Source organism: Danio aesculapii, chromosome 7 (genome assembly GCF_903798145.1).
Source record: "Danio aesculapii chromosome 7, fDanAes4.1, whole genome shotgun sequence".
NCBI lineage: Eukaryota > Metazoa > Chordata > Actinopteri > Cypriniformes > Danionidae > Danio > Danio aesculapii.
In genome coordinates, this window is record NC_079441.1 from 49804810 (window position 1) to 49824148 (window position 19339).

The window sequence follows — 19339 nt, forward strand, 5'->3', positions numbered from 1 at the left end:
ATCGCGTCATCAATGTGCGACGGAGTTTTTGGCGGTGCGAAAATAATAATGATGACAATTTACTGTCTTTGTTTTTATTATCGCGTGCGTCTTTTTTAAACACTATCAAGCTTATAGCACCGGCAAAATGATTCACGAGCTGCTGTTGGCTTTGAGTGGATATCCTGGCACTGTATTTACCTGGAACAAACGTAATGGATTGCAGGTATTTTGAGCAGTTCTGTTAGTGATGCATCTAAAACGGTATATCTATGAGCGTTTGTAATGTGTATAACATACTGAAACATTTAGATAATGGCTGTATGGAAAAGAACGATTATTTTTAAACCTGACTTGCAAATGTTTTTAAAATGTAATATAAATGTATAAACCACCCCACTGTGTCTTACGAAAATGGACCATATAGTAAAATAAGTGTATTAACCATAGTTGTTTTGTCATTATGGTTTTCCTTTATATAAAATGTGTAAAGTATGGCAAAACTATGGTTAATTTGGGGTTGCTATATACAACCACGGCCTTTTTGTTTTATATGAGGTAGGGTTGCCCTCATATGTACATGTTTTCTGCAGAATACTATGGTATTAAAATCTAAAAAGGTCTATTACTATGGTGTATTATGCTTACCCGGCAAATGGCAGCATCAAATTTTCATATTGCAATAGCTGCAGATGCTTTATTCACAATATTGACATAGGTTGCAAGAATGTATTTTTTATTAGGTAAACAACAAATGTGTTTTAATATAAATATTGAGAGTAAACAAATGTGTCAAAGTAATTACAAAGTTATAATAGATTTAACAAGGTTCAATAGGTAAAACTTTAAAATAAGGTATTATCAGTGAATATTAGTTAAGGCGTTACATGAAGGTTTATATTTATGCATAGATAGTGTGAAAAACTTTTGTTACAGAACTAAAAATAGTGTAAAAAATTATTTATTTGTATTATATAACAATTTAGGTTGATTTAGTAAATAATTGCCTCACCTAATAATAAGAATAATAATAATAATAATAATAGTAAATACTTTTGTATTTTTCATTGTGAAATGAGTTTATCAACTACTGTTAACAAATGCAGCCTTAACATGAACATGAACTTGATAGTCACTATTTAATAGTCATTTCAAATTTTATAACATTGATTAAGTGTTGTTGATGATGACAGGTGTCCCAGGACCTGCCGTTCCTACACCCCAGCGAAACCAGTGTCCTCAATCGATTGTGTAAAATGGGCACTGACTATGTGCGCTTCACAGAATTCATAGAGCAACACACGGGTCATGTTCATCAACAGGTAATCTGAGTTTAGTCTGCACTACAGTGTGTGTCAATAACATAGTAAGCATATAATTGCAGAAGATTTCTTCTTGTCTGACAGGAGCACTATTCCAGTCAGCCGAGTCAGTCTGGGCTTCATGGTATTTACCTGCGGGCCTTCTGTACTGGCCTCCACTCTATGCTGCAGCCTTATCGGCAGGCTTTACTGGACCTTGAAAAAGAGGTTTCACATTTGGCGTTTACACATTAAGTGTTTATGCTGGTATTTGCAGATTATGTTGAACATTAAATATGAATAATTTTCTCTACAGTTTCTTGGTGATCCACACCTCTCTATTTCTCATGTCAACTACATGCTGGAACAGGTAAAAAAAAAACTGACTAATTTAAGCATATATATATATATATATATATATATATATATATATATATATATATATATATATATATATATATATATATATATATATATATATGTATGTATATATATATATATATATATATATATATATATATATATAATTAGCCCCCCCCTCCTTTATTTTTTTTCTCCCCAATTTTTTTTAACAGTTAGGGTTAGGGTTAGGGTTAGGGTTAGGGTTAGGGTTAACAGTTTACACCTAAGTGAAATGTTGCTGTTAATTTACTTTTTGCACATTTGCAAGTGGAAGTCAACAGCTTTAAAAGATAAAAAAAAAACTTACACAGGCAAAACAAAGTTAATATCCATAGCACCTGGAAATACATTGCAAAACAATCTGTGCAAGAAACTAAACATTTTGTCACCTTAGATAGCCTTGTAAACAGTGTGCCACAACTCCTGGCTAGTAGACCCTCCCACCCCCACCCACAGTAGAGGCCAGTAGAGTCCCACCAAATGCTTTTGTAGAGTCCCGCCAAATGACAAGAAGCTTTCTCTTGACATGAACACATTCACAAAACCTTTTTGGATGAACTATCTCTTTAAACCAAATGAATCCCAGATTTAACCCTCTTGTTGACTTACGGGCAAAAAAAGGTCACCATTTTATTAGCAGAAAATAAAACCTAAGCAATGTTTTTTAAATATAAATTGAAGTTTTGTTACTTTTTCTTATAATGACCCTGACATCAGAAAAAAAAAATCTATTTTCATGAAGGCTGTACACATTTGAGATACAACAGTTGTCATTGTCATCTATAAAACTACACTTGTTTGCTCATGCATAATAGATATGAGGATTGAAATTTAATTTATCTGCTTTTTTAGAGGTTTAGTGAAAGTGGGTTATTTCTGAAACCAAAGGGGGACCGATGTATACAAAATTTTAAGACAACGGGAGGGTTAAATGCACCTTTATGCAAGTTTTGACCCTACAGTATATAACTCTAACTGGGAGTTTTTCCCTTTGTTGTTGTTCAGTTTCAGCTTCTCTTCCCATCTGTTATGGTTGTTGTGGAGACTATCAAGTCTCAGAAGGTTGGTATCTTGATGGGTGCCACAATACATGATTTGCAATACATGATTACATAATTTTGGTTTGCGATACATGATTACAAGAGTGCGTGGTTGAAAATAATAACCTTCTGAAAGTTTCTTTTTCTATTCAACAGATTCATGGCTGCCAGATCTTGGAGACTGTGTACAAGCACAGCTGTGGAGGACTGCCTCCTGTCAGGATGGCCTTGGAAAAGTGAGCTCTCAGAAACACGCACATCTAAACAGATATAATGCTTAACGTAAGACTCAGACTGCTATTTTTACTGCACTAATGGTAGTGTCTGTGTTGCAGGATTCTTGCCGTGTGCCATGGCGTGATGTATAAGCAGCTGGCGGCATGGATGCTGCACGGGCTGCTGCTGGATCAGAGCGAGGAGTTTTTCGTCAAGCAGGGCCCCAGTGCTGGCGGAGCCACTGCTGCACAGGAAGAGGAGGAGGAGGACCTGGGCATCGGAGGTCTGAGTGGGAAACAACTCAGAGAACTGCAGGATTTGGTGAGTGAAAGATATAAACCTCAGCATCACTTTCTGAGATCCTACGCTTCAGGATGGTATGTGTCTGACTGCTTCATATCTAAGAGCTTGTTTACATCTGGTATAATAAAGATCATTCATTCTTTCATTTTTCTTTGGCTTAGTCTCTATTTCAGAGGTCGCCACAGCGGAATGAACCGCCAACTATACAAGCATATGTTTTTTTTGACAACAGATGCCCTTCCAGCTGCAACCCAGTACTGGGAAACACCCATACACTCTCACATTTACACACACTATGCCCAATTTAGTTTATTCAACTCACTGAAAATGCATGACTTTGGACTGTGGGGGAAACCCACGACAACATGGGGAGAACATGCAAGCTCCACACAGAAACGCCAACTGACCCAGCCAGGGCTCGAACCAGCAACCTTCTTGCTGTGTGGCGACAGTGTTAACCACTGAGCCACCCTGCCACCCTAATTAACATCAGTTTTTGATAAAATAAAAATTTGATTATGATGATGTTAAATATAGGTGTATAATGTTGGAGCTTTTCCATTTTCAGCTGTTTTCAGAGGCATTCAAAATACATTTGTTTTTATAGTTATAGGATACAATTGCTTTTGTTTTTGCTTTAGTGGTTGATATGATCAAGACCAACTGCTCTCTGACTACTGACTTAAATAAAACAAGACATTCATATCTGGAGTACGAGCAAAAGTTTTATTTACAATAACGTGCCATACAAAGGCATAATCATATATGAAACATACCCAGTTCAAACTTTTATGAAGCCTCCAAAAATGCCCCTGGCAAAATGTAAAGATGATGATCTAAAAAAATAAATAAATAAATAAATAAAATTAATCCTGAATATATATATATATAATTTTTAGGAGGCCACCAATAATTATCTACTACTAATATCATTTTAGATCAAATGAAATAAGTTATTGAGTTTTAAATATATAGATTTTATTTCTTGAATATTATTGTTCATTTTATAAAGAATTAAAATATCACATTTTGTTTAAATAAAATGTAAATATAGATTAAAATAATTCAGTTATTCTGTTGTAAACTCCATAAATTATTCAACTTTTTTCTTTTCTCAATGCAAAATAGTTTTTACAGAAATCCTATATAGAAATTATACTATAGAAAACAATACTTGGAAAATTGCACGAACCTTGAAAACCATTTAAATCATTTAATTTGATTGTTTTTTTTTTACTCATTGTTGCTTTTTAATAAATAACTGCTTTTTTGTAATTCACTATTTATTTCCACAATGTATATATAAATTTTTACAATCAGATAGAAATATTATTTTAACAGCTATTGGCCAGTATATATCCCCCAGCCCCCAACACAAGATAACTGTAGACCAAGCAAGTAAATAAATTACATTCAATTTGACTTTCATATTGTCACAAGAGGGTTAAGTGTCTAAAATTTCTTTGAGGTCACAAATATAGATTTTCCACACCATCAGAATGTCCAGTTAGCAAGGTTGATCCGTGCGGATGACAGTTCTAGGTATTTCCAATAGTGAGTCCAAGCAGTGCTTAACAGAGAGACCATGAGGGGGTTTCCACCTCTGTACCAACGTTTTCAATGTAGCAGTTGAAGCAGCTAACCAATGTTTACAGACCTTTGCATTTAAGGGCAATTGAGAGTTATCATTTAATAATAACAATACAGGATCTTTGGGCAAACAAATTTTTGTAACTTTAAATAAAATGTACAGCACAGAATCCCACAGTTTTTGCACCATAAAAAGGTATCTGGATGCTCCGGTTGACAGAACATACAATAAGGATGTGGAGATAAACCTATGATACGTCTTATACGTGTAGTTAAATATGCCCTGTGAATAGTTGTGAATTGAATAAACTGGTGATTAGGGTTTGTGGAAGCGTAGAATGTATTATCCCACACTGTTTCTCAAACAATAGTTTTATTGGGCAGAGGAGAAAGATCAGATAGCCATAGTCCTTCTTTTGAGAAAGTATGTATATTAGATAGACAGCAGTAGAGATAGGAGACAGCTCCTTTTCTTGGAGCATTTTAGATCCATTTCACAATCGTATGGGTGTGAAGATCTGTACCCCAAAAATAACAGCTTTTTGAATGGCCACCAATGGAGAAAGACCCTTCTTATTAGCTAAATTCTGTCTGTTTGTACACACCAACTGAAAGTACTTTATTATTTTGACTGATTTTATTGTTAACTATCTTTTTCATTTTTTTTTTAAATCCTTTTCAATGTTGTCGCTCTGTAGAGATTGATTGAGGAAGAGAACATGCTGGCACCTTCCCTCCAGCAGTTCTCCCTGCGTGTGGAGATGCTTCCCTCATACATCCCTGTTCGAGTAGCTGAAAAGATTCTTTTTGTTGGGGAGTCTGTGCAAATGTTTGAAAACCACAACCAGAGCCCATCGCGAGCTGGTGAGTGCTTCAGCATTTTGCTGCTGTTGTTCAGATGTGTTTGCAATGGGTTTCGTATGCTAACACTGCCCTCGTGTGGTGGCTCAGGGTCTATACTGAAGCATCAGGAAGACATGTTTGCAGCCGAGCTCCACAGACTCAAACAGCAGCCTCTCTTCAGCCTGGTGGACTTTGAGAATCTGGTGGATGGCATACGGAGCACAGTTGCTGAGGTTGGTCCAGTCAGTTTATTGGTACAAGTATGAGCCCCACAAAGCATGTATACAACATTTACATATCATGTATATAACAGCACTACCAAAAGCAACAGGTGAAGTCTTGTCTTTTCTTCTTGCAGCACTTATGGACTTTGATGGTAGAGGAATCAGATCTTTTGGGGCAGCTCAAGGTAAATAAAAAGCAGTTTGTTGATGATACACTTTTACTGGTGCACGTTTGCCAACACTAGGCATGGGCTGGTGTAAGATTCTGATGGTATGATAACCTTGGATAAAAATATCACGGTTTCACGGTAGTGTGATTACTGCTCTAAAATAAGTACTTTTTAAATGTTTGGGTAAAAAAACCAAAAAAAAATCTACTTTAAACACAATATATTTTTTATTTTAAGAAACATTTAAAGTATTTTGTAACTGTAAACATGTCAGGCTAAATAATTCAAATGAATCATTGACTTCTGATGTCTTCATTCAAAAAAGCAGATTTCTTTACTATTTAAAACAGCATTTTTGGAGATCTTTTCAACTGAAGATACTGTTGTCCTAAAAAAAAAAACGTAAATAAAAAAAATCTTACACATACCTTAGGAACGGTATAGTAGGTATACCTTGAAAACGGTTATCGTCCCATGCCTAGCCAACACAAAAGTGTTTTTCACTCTGCACTTTACCCCAAATTATGGTTGACACTCCTTTATCACAGTTTTTAGTGTGTGAGTTTGACAATGGCTGTTTCTCAATATGCGGTCTTGTGTCCTCGTGTGACGTCATCATCAGCTGCCAAAGTTCAGTTCCAATACTCAAGACCACAAGAACGGAGGATGCGTGTAACTTCCCGGATGTGTTCTTGATATAGAGGATGCACCAATGCAGACTTGAGCACCGAACTCGCTCTAGGATTCCCAGAAGTCATTGCGACTGGAGGTGTGAAGCGCAGCATTTTATTTAGATTTATTATTAAAGTTCAGAGATTTTACTTATTTACCTCAGGAGTTTCCCTAAATGAAACAGTAAAAGTAAACATTACCATGGACATCTTAATAAAGAAATGAACACATTAAATGTGTTTGTTTGCTGAAATTCGTATTAAAATCTGTTTTATTTATATTGTGCAATGTATATTTATAATGTTTTTATGCAGAGTATATATTTTGAAAGGGGAAAAACAATAAATCGTTGTATGAATGTTGTAATGTTTAAATATTTTTTTTTTAAAAACGCGTGAAGGTAACGTGACCATCAGCAAGAACGCAGCAACATCTCATTTCTCAAAAGGACGCGTTCTCTGTTCTCATGGTCTCCCGAGTTTGTTCTTCCAAGGACACCTGGCAAGACTGGTCTGCACAAGAACATAAGTCTGTTCTCTGTGTTCTTGGAGCTGAGAAACAGCCAATGACATTGTGTTTAGACAAGTTGCAGCCCTATAGGATAGTTTTTGTGTGATTGTGTCCTGAAACACAGTTGTTGTTGTTGTTGTTGTTGTTTTTTTGTTTTTTTTAAACAATTGTCATACCGTTTAAGACCACAGTTACATTTTAAAAAAACAATAATATAATATATTCTATTAATTCAACAAAATGTCACCATCTAGACCAGAGGTCACCAATCTCGGTCCTGGAGGCCCGGTGCCCTGGAGGGTTTAGTTCCTTAGAGATTGTGAGAATCTCAGTGAGTTGAACACAGAGTGAACTTGCTGAAAACTGCTGCACACTGAAGCACCCAATAGAGTTGGCAGACCAGTGTTAATTGCTCTTCCTCTGTCTGATGCTTCAGGCATTAAACATCTCTGCTGTTACTAAAATTTTGCGCAATGACTTTTGATGTCTTCTCATTTCCATGAAGACACTGATCTGTAGCCCAACGCAACTCCTCAATACCTTCAAGTCACATATTTGTCTCTTCTTGCTATTAAGAAGATGGCCAAAGTCCCACCCCTTACCTTTGTCCATGTTCTAGGTAATCAATGTTGCATTCCACTAATAAGTGTTCAGTTGGTTACAACTGCATTGCACAACACCAAATCCAGAAAGACAATTCTGGGTTCAGCATGTGAGGACCCATCCATTCCCTCTTCTAAATACATTTTTGATCCTCATTACTACGTCTTCTACTGTACCACAACTACACCACGGGACACGAGTTGCAAAGTCTCTGAGCCTGTGTACCCTCCCCAGTGTGCAACAGGTGGGATTGAAGCACACACTTGAGTAGGTATTCGGTGTGCACTGTCAGTCTTGGGAGCTTGCAGGCATCTCTACTCCCAAATAAGTAGCACATGAATTTATATGTATTCCTGATTTATATATGCTTGTGACAAACCCAGAAGTTCAGCAAAAAATGCACAGAGAGTGCTTGCCGAAGAACCAGTAGCTAATGATCTTTAAAGTTTTTGTTCCTTGTCCTTTCATCACCCTGCCTGTGATGTCACATTACACCATTAAATGGCTTTCACACATTTATCAAGAGACCAAAATGCAGAAATGTTCCCATACCACAATTTGTGATGCACCATGAGGTCCCTCCAAAAAAGGAGTCCGTTTTATTCAATTAGTAGATGCTTTTATCCAAAGTGAATCTCTCTTTCTCTCTCTCTCTCTCTCTCTCTCTCTCTCTCTCTCTCTCTCTCTCTCTCTCTCTCTCTCTCTCACTCACTCACTCACTCACTCACTCACTCACCTACACACTCCCGAGGCACCATGTGCTGCACCATTTGTGATGCACCATGAGGTCCCTCCAAAAAAGGAATCCGTTTTATTCAATTAGTAGATGCTTTTATCCAAAGTGAATCTCTCTCTCTCTCACACACACACCTACACACTCCCGAGGCAGTGAGCGGTTTGGTGCCTTGCTCAAGGGGCTCACCTCATCCGTAGTATTGAGGGTGGAAGAAAGTGCAGGAAATTTATTCCATGAACGTACAAAATCCTTGCCGGTTCCATGACTCAGATGTGCAACTTTGATCACTAGTTCAACTTTAATGCTGAACTATTTAGACTTGGTCTGTTTTAACTGTGAAAAACCCATAATGAATTTATGTTGTTGTTGCTTTAGATCATAAAGGACTTCTACTTGTTGGGGCGAGGTGAACTCTACCAGGTCTTCATTGACCTTGCTCAACATATGCTGAAAACCCCACCATCTGCCGTTACTGAACATGGTATTAATACACCTTACTTTATAAACCATAATGTTATCATTATTAAGTTCCTTTCTTTTCATAAGTCCTTTAAATATATCACAATTTTCAGATGTCAATGTGGCATTTCAGCAAGCGGCCCACAAAGTGCTACTCGACGACGACAACCTTTTGCCACTCCTCCACCTCACCATAGACTACCATGGAAAAGAAAGCAAAGGTATTTTTGACTGATGAGCATTTTCATCACTTTCACCTATCTTCATATGAAATACTTCACGTAATTTAATTATGGTTGTAGAGGCTTCTGGGAATCGAGAGGGCACCACTCCACCTCAGGAGAGCTCTCCTCGTGAAGCTCCGCCCACTGGCTGGGCAGCGCTGGGATTGGCTTACAAGGTTCAGTGGCCTCTACATATTCTGTTCACTCCTGCTGTGTTGGAGAAGTAGGTCATTGTTTATATTATTATTAGTTTCATATTATTATTTAACATGAATATAATAACAGTCTGCATGACTTGATTTCAGGTATAATGTAGTGTTCCGGTACCTGCTGAGTGTGCGCCGAGTCCAGTCCGAGCTGCAGCACTGCTGGGCCTTGCAGATGCAGCGCAAGCATCTTAAATCTAACCAGACGGATGCAGTAAAATGGAGACTCCGCAACCATATGGCCTTTCTAGTGGACAACCTTCAGTATTACCTTCAGGTTACTGCTAGAATTATTTATTCAATCACAAATTAATCCTCTTTTGCCAATGGTATCAGTCTGCAAACTTGCAGGTGCAAGCTGAGACACGCAATTTCAGACCCAATGCAATCAATGGATCTTGAGATGTCACTATGAGGAGTAGGGTTAGGTCATTAAAAAGCATTGCTTGCTAGTCAGCTCGTATCTGCACCCGGTCTGCAGCCAGACCATTCTCTCTCTTGCTGGTGATGCGAATATGCATACACTACCATTACAAAGTTTGGGATCAGTAAAATTGTTACAAAATAATTGTTTTATACTTTCTATTCGTCAAGGAATCCGTATAATGTAGAAATGTTATCACAAATTATGAAGCAGCACAACTTTTTTACATTAATGATAACAACAAGAAATGTTACTTAAGCAGCAAATCAGCACATGATTTCTGAAGGCTGATGTCAGGGTTCTGTCTATTCAGTTTATTCTTGTCTTCCTTGTCTTGCTTTTTTCCAAATATGTTTGCTGATTTTTTTTTCTCATTTTTTTCCTCCCATCAATTACATTCAACAACAATGCAGCCTACAAAACAGCACACATTCACAACCTTCTTATATATTTATATACACATGTATATACATATACACATTCAAATGACATAACTAAAAAAAATAAATAATAAAAAAAGTAAATAATAAATAAATAAAAAAATCAATTGAAAGTTTGAAAAATAGATCATTCAAAATAACAAAAACAATAATACAATAAAAAATTTATAAAAATTTACATAATATTCATATATGGTTCCCAAAGAAGGTCAAAGTCCTTCTGCTTGCCTCTGATGATATAATTTAGTCTCTCCAGTCCAATACTGTTCAATATCTTTTTTTCCCACAATTCTATGAATGGAGCATTTGTGTATTTCCAGTATAATGCAATAGCCCTTCTAGCATTAAACAAAAAAATCCAGAATTTTTGTCTTTCCAGTTGCAAGTTCCATGGGATACTAACCAAGAAAACAGAGCTTGGCATTTCAAGAGATTTTAATATTAAATATGTCTGACATGCATACAGTTGTCTCATTCCAAAACTTTTGTATTTTAGTACATTGTCAGAGGCAGTAATATATTGTACTTTTATCATTAAAACATTTAGAGCATACATCTGGAGTATTAGCAGACATCTGATGAAGTTTAACAGGGGTTATATACATTCTCATTAAACAATTATATTGAAGTAGTTTAAACCTGGTATTGATTTGGACATGTTTGAGCTTTCAAGCAAGCATAATTCCAGTCGGCTTCATCTATATCTTCTTGCATATCTGTTTTCCAGGCGTTTAATCTATCCAATGTTGATCCAGTACTGTATTGTGACTATAAAAATTGTAATACATAGAAACATGACCTCTTCCTTCTAAATTTTGGATAGTTATTTCCTCTAATTTTGATAAAGATGGTATACAACTAATCTGTGTTTCTTTTGATGACATGAAACTCTTCAACTGAAGGTATTTAAAGTAATGTTTTAGGAACTATTTATAGATACATAAAAGTTCAAAGGAAAGTAAAATCCCATCTTCATACAAATCTTGTCTCTGTTAGGTTTTTAGTGAGTATAAATGAAAATTAATAATGGCAGACAAGACATCTGAAAACATGAGGTATCTTAATAGGCTATTATTAATTACTATTAGTAATCTATTATAAGTATAATTGGGAAAATATGAAGCTCTTACAAAGTCATAACATTGCATCTCAATACTGTGTCACATAGTTCACATATTGTGAAATAATGAAAACAAAAATTAGTTTATTTTAATTAAAAAAACTTTAAACAAGTAATCTGAAACCAAATATTTTCAACTTTCTTAAATTGTGATGCAAACTAATTGTTCATATTCAGTTTGTGGTTCACTATGAATATCTTGACAGAAAAAGTCAGTGTATATATGTAAATGTGAATATGTAAAATTCTTTGACTTCTCCTCCAATGATCAGGTGGATGTTCTGGAGTCCCAGTTTTCTCAACTTTTACAGCAGATCAACTCCACAAGAGATTTTGAGAGTATCCGACTGGCCCATGACCATTTCCTCAGCAATCTGCTGGCACAGTCTTTTATTCTACTCAAACCCGTGAGTCTTCAGAACAAACTCTTCAACTCATTTCAACCAGGGTGTATTCTGCATTTGGTTAAATTTTAATTGTATTTCTCTTGCAGGTTTTCCACTGTTTGAATGAAATTCTGGATCTTTGTCACAATTTTTGTTCTCTGGTCAGTCAGAATCTTGGGTCTCTGGATGAGCGAGGAGCAGCTCAGCTGGATATTCTTGTGAAGGTATGGTGGAATGTATTTTTATTTATTTAGTAAAACCTGCTTTGGTGAAGCAAAACTATGACGCAAATACTAGTAACAGACAGCCTTAATTATAAAAAGAGGCAAAATACTAAATTGAGAGTGCCATTAAAATATCGAACAGAAGTCATAATTATGACACCGTGAAAGTTAATTAGGTCCCCACAGAAATCTGCAAATTTTTAGGCCATCGAGTCTATTTATTTCCTTATGTAAATCAGGGTATCAGCAGGGTCTTAAAAACGAGTCTTAATTTTCCTTTGTTCTATATAGTTACCCATTCTGGTCATTAACACCCATACAATTCCAATAAAACTTTTAACATTTAAAGAGCCCCTATTATACATGAAATAGGGTCATATTTTGGTTGTAAGGGTCTCCAACAACAGTCTAATATGCATGCAAGGTCAAAAAACACTTTCATGGTCTTATAATCTGCATTTATTTTTACCTAATTATCCCAGCGACTCCCATATGATTCTTTCAGCGATTCATTTGTTCCCAAACCCCTGATTAGCGCGAAGCTAATCTGCGCTGATTGGACCGATGACAGCCTGCTGCGATTGGTCAACAAGTAACAAAACACAACTAAATACATAAGAGACTTTCAATAATATCCAGCTGAGCACAGCGTGACTTCTTTCAACCGGCATCTATGTGTGTGTGCGTGCACCTTTTTTTCTGTGTTAGTTGGTGGGGCTGCAGGTTTCAAATCTCCCGGGTTTGCGCGCGTAACTACTGGGCGGGGCTGTGTTTCGTAGCTGCGACATCGCGAAACACCTAATGACTCGGTATCAAGACAACTCTTTTATAGATGAATCAATAGTTTTAAACACTGTACACTTACAGATTTAAGCCTTAGCTGGATATTTCACTTCACTTAGAGCTGTGTTACACACTACATGGAAGGTCATTTTCAAAAAACCATAATATGGGCTCTTTAAAAAAATTTAATTACTTTCCTTACAGTAACATTTGTTTAAAAGTTCTCCATTTATTTACTGCTAAGGATACTGACCTGACCTTCATTTTTTATTATTAAATTGTAATTTATTATTATAATTAATAATAATATAATTTTTAGATAGGGCAAGTGATAATCTTTTCCAACTGGTATGTTCGAAAAAAAAAAATCCTTAGCATTTAGCCCTGTATAAGTCTAAAATTTCATTCATTATGGTCTTAAAAATGTCTTAATCTTACTTTTAACTTGGTGAAATTAGCAGAAACCCTGGTAAATGTGTGTAAATTTATATTTATTCAGTTTTTAAGTTAATGTCAGTAACATTATTGACATATGAATGTTCATATAGATTTATTTACAATGCAGTTTGTAAAGTAACATTGTCTGTGTTATAGTAGAGATCTTATATGAGAGACTTGCTTTGTTTATCAAATAAGTGGATCTAATTTGATTTGCATTGTAAACATTAAATAAAAGCTAAAAAAAAAAAAGGTTTTATTATTTCATATATTAAGTTTTTAGTTATAATACTCCCAAAATCATTCCACATAAATCCACGAATTTGACAATTCTGTGCAGAAATAGCAAAAAACCTCAGCAGATTCTGTATGGCCCTACTTATTTAGGGGATAGTTCACTCAAACACAAACATTTACTCACTATTTACTCTCAATTGGTTCCAAATCTTTCAGTTTCTCTCTTCTGTTGAACACAAAAGAAGATATTTTGAGAATGTTAGAATCTGGTATCCATTGACTTCTACAATAGCAAATACTACGGAAATCAATGGTTACCAGTTTGCACCATTCTTCAAAATATCTTCTTTTGTGTTGAACAGAATAGAGAAACTCAAACAGGTTTGTGCCAAGTGATGGGTGAGTGAATTTTTTTTTGTTTCTGGCTCAATTATAATTGAAAAAGTAAAGGTTATGACATTTTAGAGTTAAAAGGTCACAGAGAGCTCATATAAAATTCCATTAATCTTAAATAAGGAACTATTTTTGTTAGAGAAACAGGCTATGACTAAAATTAAAAATCAAACCTTAAGCGATGATTTAATCAGAATCATGTCATAATCACTTACTATAGTACCTTTTCCTTTGTCTATTGGCAGAAATAGGCTTTAATGGGTATTACAATGGTGTTTTCTTTTATTTTAAAGGGTTTCAGTCGTCAGTCTTTCCTGCTCTTCAAGATTCTTTCTAGTGTTCGTAACCACCAGATAAACTCTGACTTGGCACAGCTCCTGTTACGATTAGACTACAACAAATACTACACACAGGCAGGAGGCACACTGGGCAGGTAGGCATGAGGGATGCACTGCTTTAGTGATCGAATTCAAGCTTAAAAAGTCTAAGTTATGTAATTTGCTGTCCTACAGTTTCGGCTTATAAAGTCGATCCTGAAAATCTGGAGAAACTTCAGCCAATGGTTTGTTTCATCATAATCATCATCATCATCATTATTAAAAGATAAATCTGCATTTGTACATTAATATATGATATGCCTTTTGTTACTGTCACTTTGTGCGGTGTTCTGCTTTTTCTGCTCCCTCACCAGTAGAAACCCCTAAATACAGTTTGCTTTGTATTACATCTGTTATGAAATAAAACCGACAAGTGAAACACATTTTTTTTATTTAATAAAAACTATGTACAGAAAGGCATGCACTAAAACACTGAGGACATTTAAAAGACATGAGAGGACGATGGTTTTACGTAGACGTGTTGTGGCAGAATTCAGAATTGCTGTTGAAGCTGAGGCACTTTCCACAGATCAAGCTCTGAATCAGCCACTCCAGAGAGACAACAGGCATGTCTATGGCCACACGCTTCACTTCCTCTGATGCACATGCTGATGATGTCACCGCCACATCAAACTTCACGTCTGGAATGTCTGTTAGGGATAAAATTGACATTATGACATTTCAAAGATGGCAGAGATTTTCACCCAGAAATGAAGATTCTGTCATCATTTACTCATCCTACACTTGTTCGACTGTTTGGAAAAATGACAAATTTTGCTAAAAAAAAAGCTATTGAAGATAATATTTTTGTTCCAACTATGAATGTCAGTTTTTTTTTTACAGTATTTTTCAAAGTATCTTGTTTTGTGATTAGCAGAAAAAAGAAAAATGTTTACAAAGCATTCATTTTTAGGGTAACAATGCCTTTAACGGTCCTAGTCATCTGAAAAAAGTAACTTGTTTGAAACCTATTTAAAATTGTTTAATCTGTTAAACATAAAAGATATTTTGAAGAATGTTAGAAACAGGTAACCATTGACTTTCATAGTCCCACATCAATGACTCTGTTAGCAACAATTTGAAACAGGTTTGAACTGGCGGTTGAGTAAATTTCAGAAGTTTTGGCAAACTATTCAATTAAAGCTCTATTGATTTTGTCAAATTAACTAAGGTTTCCTGTTACACACCAGAAATGTTTTGATTTTCTTGGTGATGCACTTTTTCCGCACCACCCATTAAAAGCAAAGATGTCCACAAATCCACCCGATCTTCTGCTATTAGCATCACCTTCAGAGCTTTGAAAGGGTTTGAGCGAGGATGCCTGAGGACAGAGAACACCAGAAAAACACTTATTCCAAGAACATTTAAGCATTTTTGTTCACAAATCTGCAAAACCCCCTAAAGTTCTGTTGTTTGTAGTCGGAGCACAAATGGAGTAAAAAATTGTTTACTAAATCAACCTAAAATGAATTATTAACACGTGTGCATAAGAAAATAAGGTTACAGACTTTCTCCCAAACAATAAAACATGAATATAACTGTTACTGTAACTACCGTAAAAACTATTGTTGTTCTTCCTCAGTATTTTGTCTTTTTGTCCCAATGCAAAAAACCAAGATATATCAGAAGCAGAAGAACTTAAGACAACGAAAACCTAAAAAGAAATTTCTTTGCTCATTTTATACTTGCTCTTGTTTTAAGCATAAATGTGGTTTATATTGCATCAAGTAAATGTTTACAATTGGGCATTAAAACAAACACTGGCTAATTTAGTGTTGATAGTTTCATGGCAAAATTTGAGCAGCCTGGTGGCCAATCTTCATTGATTGCACATTCCACCAGTAAGAGCAGAGAGTAAAGGCTTAATTAGCAGAGTATTAGCACAGTTTTGCTTAAAATATTGCTATGCACAAAACATTATGGGTGACATATCAGAGTTCACAACAGGAATTGTTGGTGCGTGTCTTGCTAATGTATCTGTGACCAAGATAAGTCATTGTGATTCATCAAGAGTCAGGGTTCCAGGCTAATGTCAGCAAATCACTAAGAAGGATAAACCACATTCAACAGGAGTAACTGGACGCAAGAGGAAGCTGTCTGAAACGGATGTCCGGGTGCTAACCCAGAATGTTACAAAAAAGCATAAAACCACCACTGCCCAACTCACTGCAGAATTAACTGTGCACCTCAACTCTCCTGTTTCCACCAAAACTGTTGGTCTGGTGCTCCAAGGGGTCAATATACCTGCCCGGGCTTCTATAGTCAAACCCTTGGTCTCTCTTGCCAATGTCAGTTTCAATGGTGCCAGCAGTAAAAATCTTGGCCTGTGGACAATGTCAAACATTCACCTTCACTGTTATTCGCACATCTGGGAGAGTTATGGTGTGGAGAAGCCCCAAAGAAGCATACCACCCAGACTGTTACAGAGTGAAGCATGAGGGTGGATCAGTGATGGTTTTGGCTGCAATATAAAGGACTTCCCTAGGCCCAATACTTCAAGGACTAATACTGCAAAGAACTATTCTCCAGAATCGTCCTGGAGCACCATGTGCACCCAATGGTTCAAACATTGTATTCTGAAGGGGGTTCCATGTATTAAGGGATATATATATATATATATATATATATATATACACACACACACACACACACACACACACACACACACATTCCTCTCCTGTGGATCACTATTTCCCAAATGATGTTTAACAGAGCAAGGAAATTTTCATAGTATGTTTTATACATTATATAGTTATATATACATGCATCATATAAAATCAGTAAACTTTCCTTCTGCGAAATATCACTTGGAATAAGGGCTAATAATTTTGCAACTATCGAATCAACAAGATGCCTGTAAAATGTCTGGTAATGCAATTCAATGAAAACAGTTATATTAGTCTTTTTAGTCTTAGACTTTATGTTTACTATAGAGAGACAGTAAGTCCTAAAGATTGAATAAATAAAAAAAAAAAACAGTTCAGGGGTTGTATCCAAACAAGAGCAGCTCTCACCACTCCACGATGCGTCCCTCAGGCCCCAGGCCAGCTGGAAGAAGGTAGTTTCTGTAGTTGAGCAGCTTCTTCTCTTGGCAGCAGTCCCTCACCCATATTTGTGATACACATGGGACTCCACCTGCCACACACAGTAGGTACTTCCTGGTCCGACAGTGCTGGTCGGCAATCAGCAAGCTCTGATAGGCTGCTTTACACTGACCATGCAGAAAACACACACAAGCATCAAACATGCACATGCAGCAGTATGTGTTTGGTAGAGTATAAGTAGTGTGTCTAATATGAGCTCACCTGTTCTTCATTGAAGTCAAGCAGGATCATTCCTCCACCCGCCTCCAGCTGTGACACTGTATAGTGTTTGTTGTATGGAGCTCTCTGCACATACTCTGACAAGAAAGAAATTTTTTTAGGAAACTGTTGCATTATTACAGGAGAATGCAAACAAGAAATGTTCTCTTACATTAAGGAGGTCCTATTATGCTTTTCCCTTTTCAGAAGCGTTTCAATAACCACACGCACATTATCATTATCAGCTCAAGTTTGTTATTTCAAATATAGAAGCGCGATGAGCTCTCTGGAGAAAGTTAAATCGCTCGCACTTTTAGACGGGCTCGTTAAACAACAACAGGACATGGCAGATTTTGTTCTTCTTGGCTTTGTGGCTGTTCATCAAGACAACGACAAGGTTTGTTTGAGCTCGGGTCAACCATGGCTTGTTATTATTTGTATATATTATTACGGTGTAATGTCTTGGCATTTTTTTTTAAAATGGTGCTTCCTTTGTTTTCATTCTCCTGCTGAGTGAGTGACGTATCTCTGTAAACCAATAGCATATAGCTGCGCGTCTAGCTCTGCTTTAGGTACCCGTTGCAAAGGGTACCCAAAAAGTGGTACGGTACAGTTTGCTTTTTGGTAGCTTTTGACAGTGGAAATGGCCATAAAAGCAAACCAAACCGAACCAAACCATATCGTACCGTACCATACCACTCAGTGGAAAAGGGCCACTAACAGCTCGATGGACTACAAGCGTTGTTCAACTACCACCAAGTGTGAAATAATGTTCTAGCGCAATAAAAAAAATAAATAAAAAAATCAACCTTTTATACAAGTAAAAAAGGACCCCTTTAATATTTAATGTATTCCTAAACTCCCCCAAAATAAAAGTATATAGTTAAAACGTATAATGGGTATTTTTGATATTCATAGTTGTTTTGACAACATTCGAGTTGACTGAGTATGTCACTTAGTTTTGTTTTTTATGTAAACTATGTTAAGCAGTTTAACCAAAGTGTTGAAAACCAACAAATTTAATGTAGCTCATCACATGCATGTGACGTTCACACTAGGGATAATGCTTTAAGATTAAATCAATACACCTTACTGACAGTCAACTAACCATAGATGTTGTTAAGCTTGGAAAAACCAAACCGGCATTATTTTACAATGACGTGTGGTGTGCAGTGTTAGCATTATCAGAACATTAACTATCTGAAATAGATTAGTATGTCTTCTAAAGGCCAATTTATACTTTGCATTAAGTGCATACGCTAGGACCGCGGTAGCCTTTGTCGCATACTCTGTGCCATATCCTGATGTGATAAAAAATATAGCTACATATTGCCACATTGAAGTGTTCAAGAGCAGTGATCGGTTAGCTTGGTATCGGTGATGATTGTGGGTGGAACAAGGCCCTAAGAAGAGCTTCAGGTACTTTTGTTTTTAATTTATTTTATGATTAATGTTGTTGGGTTTTTTTCAGGGATTTCACCTTTTATTAGATAGGACAGTAAAGAGTATCGACAGGAAAGTGTGGGGAGAAGAGAGAAGGGAAGGATCGGCACATGACCTTGAGGCAGGAATCAAACTCAGTTCGCCATGAGCTCAGTAGAGGAATTCAGCGTAGAAGTATAAATCAGGCTTTATTAATCTAGTACATTTATATGTGACAAATATTTAAATTTTAACCATGTGATGTACATAATAAAAGTCGGCTAATAATAAAATACCTTTAAAAGCCTTGCTATA

The 19339-nt window shown here is 36.2% G+C and overlaps 2 protein-coding genes across 4 annotated transcripts in view; one reads left to right on the forward strand and one right to left on the reverse strand.

Annotated features, from left to right (window-relative positions):
• Positions 1-4: 4 nt before the first annotated feature.
• Positions 5-15432, forward strand: tubgcp4 (tubulin, gamma complex associated protein 4). The gene is made up of 18 exons (XM_056462068.1): positions 5-205; positions 1173-1301; positions 1386-1508; positions 1597-1650; positions 2688-2744; positions 2879-2958; positions 3058-3259; positions 5530-5695; positions 5783-5907; positions 6033-6083; positions 8965-9070; positions 9162-9269; positions 9351-9495; positions 9578-9755; positions 11735-11869; positions 11956-12072; positions 14217-14356; positions 14436-15432. Exons 1-18 carry the CDS (start codon positions 128-130, stop codon positions 14446-14448), a joined length of 2007 nt encoding a protein of 668 aa, XP_056318043.1. The 5' UTR covers positions 5-127; the 3' UTR covers positions 14449-15432.
• Positions 14675-19339, reverse strand: part of tp53bp1 (tumor protein p53 binding protein, 1) — a 40070-nt gene continuing 35405 nt past the window's right edge. For all 3 annotated transcript variants that reach the window (XM_056462066.1, XM_056462067.1, XM_056462065.1), the window contains 4 exons: positions 17606-17700; positions 17315-17511; positions 15488-15621; positions 14675-14950 (listed from right to left, as the gene is read on the reverse strand). In XM_056462066.1, coding sequence (XP_056318041.1) covers positions 14769-14950; positions 15488-15621; positions 17315-17511; positions 17606-17700 — 608 coding nt within the window. In that variant the 3' untranslated portion in view covers positions 14675-14768. The remainder of the gene's footprint in view (positions 14951-15487; positions 15622-17314; positions 17512-17605; positions 17701-19339) is intronic.